Here is an 11,228-nt window from a genome sequence, read left to right as displayed (position 1 = left end):
CAAGCACTAAACTAAACAACATCAGAAACATGTCTGCATATACCAATACCTAGTTACCAATCACCAGAGAGTCATGTTACACACACGAGTTTTCGAAGTGTATTGTTTAAACCCTAATTAACTTTCTAGAGAAGATTATACTCTAATAAATCGCCTCTTTTCATGTTCTCTTGTTTGTCCAATCTATATATAATATGTGTATGTAACAGCCGCATATTCTTGAGACCTCCACCAGATGTACTAAATTACTAATTCTATTTTCTAAAAGTTTTGCTAGTTAGGGGTTTAATACTTGTTTGAATTAGGTTAAGTTGAGGAGGACGATATGAACCACTTTCTACTACAGCAGATTAAAGGAGAGTAATTTACATGGCACGGGACGCCACCATGGTAGTGTACCCTTGCCATTTAAGTCCGAAACTGAAACCACGTTTTCAAGCTGTGGTCCCTCAGATCGCTCAAGCAATAAACCCCATCTGTAATCACAATCCATTTTGCTGCATTATTATAAGTTGAATAGAAGGACCTAGATTTTGGCTTTTAGAACAGCTTTTGGAGAAGATTATTAGTAGAGTAGCATTAGACCTGTTGACAAGGGAACTTAAAACGAAAATCAAGGTTCCAGACAACATGCTGTCAAATGTGCATTGAAAAGCAGAAAGTTTTTTGTTCTAACAAGTGTTTATTGGTTGGAATTATACTTGGTAGATTTTGAGAATCTACGATATATCTTGCTTACGCGATCCTTAAATAGCTGTATGAAGACAAACTAGTATTTACAAGAAACAATGCAGATTAATGAAGAAACTAAAAACTAATAATCCTGATTCAAAGAAATTTAAAGGCCTTCCATCCGAAATGAGGACCACTTTGCTTTGCAATGTCGGGTGACAATTGCGAAGGCCTGTTTCCTTGTTACTTGCATGGCTGTCACTAGGCCAGGAATTTGTAAAATATGTACCCAACACCACATGATTCCATACAAAAATTGGATTCAATATTACAAATTATATAAGAACTAAGCTTCATGTAAAAGAATTTAACAAAGTGCCAACCCACCTTAGAAATCAGATCGTCAATCGCGACGCATGCACCATCTCTCTCATTGCAGGACCTAGTAACTACATAATGAGTCAAAATTTTACTATACTCTGGTATATAGCATGAATCAAAGTAATGAATAGTTAATGCGCAGTCTCAATGTATAATATAAATATGGAAAAATTAGTATCCGGTTCTTATTTACTAATATTCATGGACTGAGACCTTATTTGTTTTCCAATTTTGATTGAAATCCCTATCATTAATTTGATAATGCATTTACATGTTTATTACATTTTTTTTTAAATTAGTAATTGATTTAGGATACTCACACCTCTATTAAACTCCTAATTAATTTTCAATTCAAACATTTTCAAAAAAAAAATTAAATTAGAATAAGTTTGTACCCATTAGTTTTTTTATGAAAAGATTCTTAATTTTTTAATCTTAAATGTACCCATTCATATAATTTTCAATTTTTTTAATCTTAAATGTACCCATTCTTAAATATATCAATTTGTTATATGTAAAATGTACCCTTTTTTTAATATAAAATGTACAAATTTTTTGTATAAAATTTACCCAAACTTTTAATATAAAATATATTCAATTTTTTTTTATTTCATTTTTAAACTTATATGGGTACATTCTTTTTTCGTGATTTGATAATACACACACACAATATAATAGAGAGTATAATTTATATTTTATTATTGTTAATCCCACAAATTATGGGTTATATTTAAAATCTCATTAATATAGGGAATTGTTATTGGTACTCCAAAATTCTCATTCTACACTCCAAACTTTCTATGTTTAGAAAGAAAAATACACTTGTGAGGAGTGTAGAATGAGATTTTTAGAGTGTCAATAACACTTCCCTTAATATAAACAAATACAAATTTCAATTTTTAATTTTTAATTTAAAAAATATAGTAACTTACACTATTACACTAATGTTAGAGACTTCGATAAAAAACTAAAAACAAACAAGGTTTCAGTAAAAAAATATTGATAGTCAGGGACCACATCCAAAATGTCTCAAATATACACCGGTGCATACTAGAAAGAAATACACACGAGTGTATACATTAGTGAAAGAGAAGTTTTGTGTACGACAAACTATATGTACATATAGTTTAAAGTAGAAAAAATTCTAAAGGCACAAATAATTCTAAAGTACAAAGATGCTTCACCATATATAATAGGATTTTAAACACTATACATGCCCCATTAATGTCACTAAGCTACAACACCTGGCCACTCTGCCCACTCAAACAATTTTAACCTATTCCTTTCAGTTCCCCCCATTGCTCTCAACAAATCCAAAGCCCTAAACTCAACGTTGGTCCTTCGGTCATGGATTACCTGAAGAAAAAGGAGAAGAAAACCTTGCCCACCAATGTTACAAAGGAACAGGCTTGCACTCGACCGTTTTGCTTCTTCTGCACCATGAAAGAGCCAAACTCCTTCAAGAGAAGAGCTGGTATATCAGCCTGTTTTAAGGAACTACCTCTCAGAGAAGACCAAGGAAATGTTCTGGTGCTGAGCAGCCTATGGAATGTTGCTATGGCTCACCCTGACGACCCGGAGTTCCCATCCCTTGGAATCTTTGATTGCATGGCAAGGTTTATCCACAAAGGCATCAACAATAAGAGTACTAGTTGGATTCAGAGGGACCAAAACATCTTCATCCCTTACTATGCAGCTCATGTCATTGGTTCTTATACCATGAACAAGGCTGCGTTTGCCGAAAAGGCGGTGGCATCGGGCGTGATTCCACCACTTTTGGAGCTTCTGAGAGGGAAGATGAGTTGGGTCGAGCAAAGGGTCGCGGTTCGAGCGCTAGGTCACCTTGCAAGCTACGAGAGGACATTCGAAGCTGTGGCGGAATACGAAGAAGAGGTGGTGAATTTGGCCATAAAGTTAGCCTCTACATGTCTTGATGTGGTGTATGTTAGTTTTGTCGGGGTGAAGGATGAGATAAAAAGACAGAAATATCACTGTAATTTGCTCACAAGAGGTGTTGGGGGATTTGAAATGGAGAATTGCAAGGCTGAGGAATGGGCTAGTCAGCTTCAGTGTTGGTCTCTCTATATCTTAAATTGTTTTGCTTGCAAAGAGAGGTCTTTGAACCTCATTTGCAAGGGGAACTTTTTGAAAGAGTTGTGTGGAATGTGGGGTGGATTGGCAAATCACTCATCGCCAGCTGGGATTGGACTTGTTAGGATTTTGTGCTATAGTAAATATGGAAGGAAAAAAATTGCTGAATCAAAGGTAGTTATTGAGAGCCTGTGTAATCTCTCAAGGTCTTCAGATGACTGGCAGTACATGGGAATCGACTGCCTCTTGTTGCTTCTCAAAGACCCCAGTACGAGGTATAAAGTTATCGATATGGCCGCCTTGTTTCTTGTCGATTTGGTTGAGCTCAAAAGCCTTGGAGATAGATCAAACTTAGGTGAGGCAATCACAAAAGCACTTCTTCTGAACGAGTTGAACAAGAACAGAAGAATTGAAAAATGTTTGGAAGAGGTTTGGAATTTGAAGGTACAGAGGAGGAAGAAGGAGAGACTGTTGTCTGAAGAAAAAATTGAGGAAAGTAGGGTTTTGGTGGATTTAATGAAACAAGAAGCAAATCATATGTTTTGTATAGGAGAAATAGAGGAAGCTATAATGAAGTATTCTGAAGCATTAAAAATGTGCCCATTAGTGTTGAGAAAAGAAAGAATGGTGCTCTATAGCAATAGAGCTCAGTGTGAATTGCTGATCGGAGACGCGGATGCCGCCATTAGAGACTCGACAAGAGCTCTCTGCTTGTCGAGTCCAGTGAATTCTCACAGCAAAAGTCTTTGGAGGAGATCACAGGCATATGACATGAAAGGGTTGGCCAAGGAAAGCATGATGGACTGTTTGATGTTCATCAATGGGTGCATCAAGTCTGAGAGTAGCAAACGTGTGAAGGTTCCATACTATGCCGCACGTATGATCAGCAAACAGATGGACGCCACGTGGCTTTTTGCGACTGCCAGGTCAAAGATGGCAACTGTTGATGATCAAGACTTTCAAGAGATTAAAGAAGTACAAAAGTCAGAAAGTAGGGTTAACTTACACGAGAGTAGCAGTGACAAGCAAGATTACCATGATGAAATGATGAGAATTGTGATGCAGAAGAAAGGTATGTGAACTAAAATTAGCACTCGAATATCATAATAATGAGATCCTTAGCATGATAAGAATTTACATGATGACACTGATACATAATTATTATGACATCCTGTATTAATAATATAACGATATATATCAATTTTTTCTATAATGCATCGTAACATTAACACAAAATGTTACGGTTACGAGTACCACGTAAGTCACTCTTTCACATTACAAAAGATCAGTAGTAGATGTTTGAAATTCAAATACTGGGTTAATATATTTGTTTCATTTTTCTAACTTGCGGTGTGCGTAAGTCTATGCAACTTTTTAAGGTTTAGATATGTGGAAAGTATCATTCACTTTTGTACTGTATATCTTTTTCAGGTCTGTCCACCATTTTTGAAGAACCTTTAACTCAATTAAAGGAAGAGAGTTGGAGAAAGATGGAAAGGACGAAAACGCTGTAATTAAGCTTTGGTCGTGGCCCAGTCAGTGTAAGTTTTTGTGATGGGTCATTGGGTCTCAATGCGATATGGAAACTTGTGGCCACAAGATGTTAAGTTTTTGTTGAAGTTAGGGTTTATGCAGTTGATAGTGTCTGTCCTTCTTTGAAGCTAAATATACAACTGCATACGTTAATTTCCTTCACGATCAGCTTAATTAGTGTTATCTTTAGGTTAAGCGATATATAAGGTAGTGTTTAATTTCTTGGCCAGTCAGAATTAACAATATCTAATTTGACGATCTAAAAACTTACTTTGCATCTGGTAATTAAGAGAATATTACTCAACTATATTTATATGTTCGAATATATAAATATGGCAAAGGTGGAGAGGACCACTTGGGCATATTGATTAAACAAGTTTATTTCAAATGAAGAGAAGGACGAAATGAAAAGGTTAAAAGGTATACCTAATTCCATAACATGGCTTTTCTGGTTGCACACGCATGCCTTTGTCTTCTGAAGTTACTCCACTTTATGATCTTGAATATAATGTGTTTATCATAATTGTGTGTTTTTGGATGAGAGATTTCTAAAAACAAATTAATGTAGGAGTCAAAAATGTCCTATAAAACATTAGAATGAAGGGTTGAAAATGCGCTTCTCAGGATTACAAAGCTACTAGAAGAAAGATTTTCAAATGACTCATTTTAAGCAGTCGTTTTTAAATTTCTTCGTAATATTTTCAATTAAACTCAATCTAAAAAGTTACGTGTTATATAACCGATTTTTTGTTTTCCCATGTTGTGCTTGAGACGTGGAGAAGGTTTATGGTGGAAATAACTAATGAAGAAGAGTGGAGAGAGAATGGTGGGAGAGATGTAGAAGAAATTATAGAGACTAAAAACCAACAACTACTTCAAGTCTTTTTTACTTTCAAGATTTTGTTTTCGTTAATTCATCTTTGTTCTTTCCCTCCCTCCCACCACACTTCTTCATCCTCATTTATCCTTTATATATTCGTCGTATCTGAGACCCAAAAAGTAGAAACAATGACTCAAATAATTATCAAACGAGTCTTAAAAGTTAGATTTAAAATTTGAATGTTGCAGTAAGCATCTACTTTTAGACGGAAGGGTAGGTCTTTTTTTAGAGAACTTTAACAAAAAAATCTCAGTACTGTTCACTTTAATTAAACCACATTTTATACTAAAAAATCAATTTTAGTACTATTCATTTTACCCTTTATTTTGTCCTTATCATACACTCAAAGTTTTCAAGTTCTTTTCATTAGTTTTTTTTTTTTTTTTAATATGGACTAGAGGAAAGACCTCAAGCACCCAAAACTAACCAAGACCCCACCTAAAAAAAGGCATTACATAATTCATCATTCAGAGGCCTCTAAGTTTCCAAATTACAAAAGATGATCAACTAAATTAACCAGCTTAATTTAACCCTAGAAGTCTTTTTCATGATCAATTAGGTAGAAAGAAAAAGGAGATTTCATGATTTTTTTAATTTCTTCAGTCTATCATCACATATTGTAATTTGAATAAGTTCGGCAGAATTACACCCAGATCAGGCAATGCAACTAGCTAGACACAAAATCTCTACTTTATGATATGCTGTCTACTCTAATTTCTTTTCGTGGTAGGCAAGCTGTGCATTTCTGACTTTTAATTCATAGGAACCTAGGTTAACTTATATATATCGGCTCATCCTCAATAATTAGGTCGGAAAGCTGCATACCATCATGCATTGTTATTAATTCATATACTTCAAGAGTGAAAGTCCTTGAAATGTCAAATATTATCGTCCATTCATATTATAATATATGACTTATGAACACTTCTGATAAAACTGAGAAATGAGACTCAAAAGTAGAAATGCAAAAAAACAAAAAGAGAAATATGACAGTGTTGTAAAATCGGTGGTGTGTGTGCAGTGGAATAAATAAAACAAGACACAATATTTACGAGGTTCATTTACTGTCAATGTGACTGAAGTACGTCATCGGGCTAGCAGTGGTGCTTTAATTTATAATCTGGAATAATAAGAGTACAAGGATAACTCTCTCTTTTCTCTCCTCTCTTCTTCCTCTCTTGTTCCTCTCTTTTCTTTCTTCCTCTTCCTTCCTTCCATCCTTCCTTTCTCTGCCGTGTATCATTGTGTGTATTTGCTCTCATCCATCTCATGCTTTTATAGGCACATATTTGGAATGTGAAGAGAATGATAATGCCTACTACCTTGCTGCCAGCCAATATGTACAGCTCCAAAGCAAGGTTCCCATATACAAAAAAAAGATAGGTTAGTGCCCATCTAGGCCATCCACATTTTATAACACTGCCCCTTGGATGATCATATGTAAATATCGGCTACCTCGTTAAAATCTTGATATGTATGCTCCGCCTGATGAGTATCTCCCCCTGATTTCAAATTCTTTAGGCTGATGCGTATCTACGCCATACTTGAACTTATGTGGGCTCATCATTGATCTTTCTGCTTCAATCTCTTGCATAGCAGAAGTGGTGTGCAACCTTTGCCTTTGAATGATCCTTCAAACCATCGCTTATGAGCAACTCATCCATGCTTAACATCTTCAGTGTAAAGAGTCAACATCATATCAATTGTCTTGAGGTATTTGCTAAGGAAATCTGAGACCTAACAATAGTTGAGTCACTTGAGAGCAATACTAGGTAAGCAATCAGGAAAGGGTCCCAGGTAATCAATTGCGGATTGGAAGTTTGATTTCAGGTTTCAACTGATTGCTCTCTTTCTCCGTGTCTTGCAGGTAAGAACAACGACAAAGAAAAAGGACAAGGGGAAAGCATGATATGAGATACTTTTACTCTTAAAGAAAATAGTAGAAGGTTTTGATACTGATGGAAAACTTCTCGATCAAAACTATTTTCTTGCTGAGGAAATGAGTTAAGCATTTTGAGTGACTTGGTTAAATAGGTATTCTCGGAGAGGAAGAAAACTGAGTATTTCGATATGCTTTGTTGAAAAATGTACTATCGGAGATGATGAAGAGTTAGGCATTCTTGTAAGTCTACCTTGCCATGGAGGATGAAGGTCAACATATATAAAGATTTTCCAATAGCAAGTAGTGGTGTTGTTTGGGATCATTTCCTTTACACTTGTCAACAAAGTGGTGTCATTGGAACTGTAAAATTCACGTGTTTCATCTTTGTTAGAGATTTTTTACAAAATTGTTTGTGATATCCGAAAAAAACTGAGATTGCATCTGAAAAGTGTCAACGAACTTTATTCAGGAAAATTTGACTTTTGAAATTCAGAGAATGGTACCTCTTCAACTTTTTGAACAAGTGGCCATGTTGCCTCTTCTTTTATGTATGCATCAATTGTGTTCAAAATGCATGCTCAGAAAGTTGTTGCCTGTATCAATTTTTCCCTTTGCATTTTCCTTCATCATTTCTAAAAATGGCTTGCCTATCTGACCGTTGTTTTAATTTTAATGTTGAGGAAGATGCATACATGTATCCTCAAGACAATATATGACACCCATCATTCTTATCTGTCAATGGTCCTCTTACAATTAGGAACTTTGTAATGAAGAATGACATAACTACTATAGTTATATCTAGGAATCTTCTCACTCCCAAGGATAGCTAGATACTTTCAAAACAGTCTGATGAATTGGTTATTCAAGACTCTCTGGCTTTTAGTGTTCAGTGTGTTGGCTCTGTATCTAATATGAGCTAACATCTACTAGCTCAAACTCACTAAGTCGAATCATTCATGGCTAAGGTGGCAAGTCTTAGACAAAAGATTAAAAAGCTCAAACACGAAAATAGAAAGTTGCACATGCTTGCAAATAATTACTCAACGAGAATGAAAAGAAAGCTTGACTAGTTGCAGGAATCTGAAAGTCGGATTCAAAGTGACCATCAGATGTTTATGGCCCTATTACAAATGCACCCATTGCCTCCACCGTTTGGAGATCTACCAAGTACAGAGGCTCCAAAAAATCAACCTCCGATGATTCTTCTTTTTGGAGTCCCGCCAAGTACTAAGGCGTCACATGATCAATCTCTTATGCCTCCTCCTTCTGGGGTTCTGCTAAATACTTGAATGTATAAAAATTTCCTCCAATATGCCTAAAAACTTTTATTCCAACTTGTTAGATATAGAAGCCCTTGGAAACTTCTAGTTTCATAATCAATAAATAAATGAGGAAACAATGAAATATTCTAGTTCCAAGAATATAAATCAATGAACCTTTTAACGGATAAGAATAGTGTTGTGCTAAATACAATAAAGCATATACTTCATTAAGATATGGTACTTTTGAACCAAATATCAATTCATCTTTACTCTCACGAAGATAAATGATCATTCTTAGTGTTTATATATTGGTTAATCATTTGAGTATTCAACTTATAATCTTCAATCCATATGGTTCTTTAATATCATAAACATCATGGATAAGATTCGTGTTGGCATATTGTTCGATCTGCAGCTCGAGACAATATTCCTTTCAACACTTTATAATTTTTCTAAACCCTTCAGGAGTTCCAATCTAATATCATCAACTTTTGCAAGAGATTTTAGTATGTTGCAATAATATCATAATGAAAGTACTCACTAAGGCAATTTATGCCATCCATTGGTATTTAATACATAATTTATGTTTTACCCCTTCCAAGGCTTACTTCAAGCAATTTGAATCCTTCATGGATTTTCTACACTTCATGACACATTACCCTTTTAGAACTTATACAGAGCAATTTGCTTCCATGTATACTTGAGGGAATTTACTTATGGAGATATGATGTGGGCGACTCATAACCCTTCATATATAATTCTCCATTCATATGAAATCGTTTACAGGAGTATAATTTCAGGCTTCAATTAGTAACTTTGTGTCATATCATGTAAGTGTATTTCACAGTATTACAAATGCCCATATGTAACCTCTTTTGTTCAACATCTTTTGGCTATTTGTATTATATACATATATATCATTTTTCCCACGTTCTTACAAAATTGTAATGGAATTGCCTTTCTCCATTTTTGGCCAATAATTTTTCCTTTCACCGACGCAAAAAGAACGAGACTCAATATTAACACAGCTCATAGATGAATTTAGTAGCTACTTGTAAAAACCAAAATTACCATTGGTTATCATCAATTTGTGATCCCATATTCTCATGTTCATGCGTATGAATAAAACCTTTTCATTTCTTTGGATATCCATTGTCTCTTCAAGGGCATTACATTATCTTTTCCAGGATAATCATAGTTTAGAGAATGCGGATAATAATCTCTTCTTGAGCGTTATAGAGCTTGGATTTTAATCTCCACTTCCAGGAGTTAAGTCATTGGAACATATACGTATATCATGCTTCATGCATGAGACATCAACATTTTCATGTCCGCGGATTGTCCTTTCTGGGACGTGTATCTATGCAATGATTGTCATGCTTCCAGCATGTAATAGTTATGCTTCAGGAATATAATAGTTCAGTAGTGTCATATTCTTCTTCTTTCGAATGATTGAATCTTTTGAGTCTGAGGGTTTGCCATGTTTCAGGCGTGCAACAGACAAATCATTTGCTACCACATTATCTTGTCCAACAGGGACATCAATTCTTGTAGACATATTTGCAGCAAGTATATGTGATTTTATCACTTTTGTTGCTTCATTAAATGCATCTGGCATTTGATTGGCACATCGTTGCATCATTCAATTACTCTCACTTCATTTTCACATTAATTGTGTCACCTTCCGGCCCGAGCCCCCACCACATCCCAGGCTCAACTCCACCATAGCACGATATTGTCCGCTTTGGGCCCCAACCACGCCCTCACGGTTTTGTTTCTGGGAACTCACACGAGAACTTCCCAGTGGGTCACCCATCATGGGATTGCTCTCGCGCGAACTCGTTTAACTTCGGAGTTCCAATGGAACCCAAAGCCAATGACCTCCCAAAAGGCCTCGTGCTAGGTAGAGATGGGAATATACATATAAGGCTTACAGGATCCACTCCTTTGGGCGATGTGGGATGTTACAGATTGCTTCGTGAATCAAAATAAGACAAAATGGGTACATCCCATGACATTTCTCATTGTTCTTTTGGAACGGTATTTTCTCGTCATTCTTTTAGAACGGTCTATTCTCATCATTCTTCCGGAATGGTATTTTCTCGTCGTTCTTCTGGAATGGTCTTTTCCCTAATGGCGAGAAAATTGTCTTATCAAAATGATAGTTCTCAAACCACACGATAAACATATATCCCCAATATGCGATGATGCCTTATTTTAGTACATTGTTGCAGTGCAATAGGCACATAGATAGCACAACCAAAAACTCGTAAATGTGTAATGTTTAGATGGTGCCCAAACCTGAGTTGTACTGAGAAGTATTAATGGTTGGCAACAAGTCTCAACCAAACTAATAATGCATCATGTAAAATGGCATGTCCCCATATAGAAAACTAGCAATTTCGTTTTCATGAGCAGAGCGCAGGTAATCAATTTTGTCTGCTTAATAAATGCTTTTGCTAAACCATTTTGAGTATGGACATGAGGAACATGGTGTTCAACATCAATGCCCAATGACATGCAATAA

General features: G+C 35.6%; 1 protein-coding gene across 1 annotated transcript; it reads left to right on the top strand.

Annotated features, from left to right (window-relative positions):
• The first annotated feature begins 2,056 nt into the window (after positions 1-2,056).
• Positions 2,057-4,906, top strand: LOC126631276 (uncharacterized). Its single transcript, XM_050301448.1, has 2 exons — positions 2,057-4,216; positions 4,576-4,906. Exons 1-2 carry the CDS (start codon positions 2,401-2,403, stop codon positions 4,656-4,658), a joined length of 1,899 nt encoding a protein of 632 aa, XP_050157405.1. The 5' UTR covers positions 2,057-2,400; the 3' UTR covers positions 4,659-4,906.
• The last annotated feature ends 6,322 nt before the right edge of the window (positions 4,907-11,228 follow it).

This window comes from Malus sylvestris, chromosome 8 (genome assembly GCF_916048215.2).
Source record: "Malus sylvestris chromosome 8, drMalSylv7.2, whole genome shotgun sequence".
Classification (NCBI taxonomy): domain Eukaryota; kingdom Viridiplantae; phylum Streptophyta; class Magnoliopsida; order Rosales; family Rosaceae; genus Malus; species Malus sylvestris.
Note: the sequence above shows the minus strand (reverse complement) of the source record. Positions and strands in the feature narration are given on the sequence as shown.

What these genes read in the sequence shown, in the direction of transcription:
- LOC126631276 (XM_050301448.1), top strand. Translation starts at nt 2,401, where the DNA reads ATGGATTACCTGAAGAAAAAGGAGAAGAAAACCTTGCCCACCAATGTT. An exon ending in AATTGTGATGCAGAAGAAAG is followed by an intron (nt 4,217 to 4,575) that starts GTATGTGAACTA and finishes TATCTTTTTCAG; the next exon opens with GTCTGTCCACCATTTTTGAA.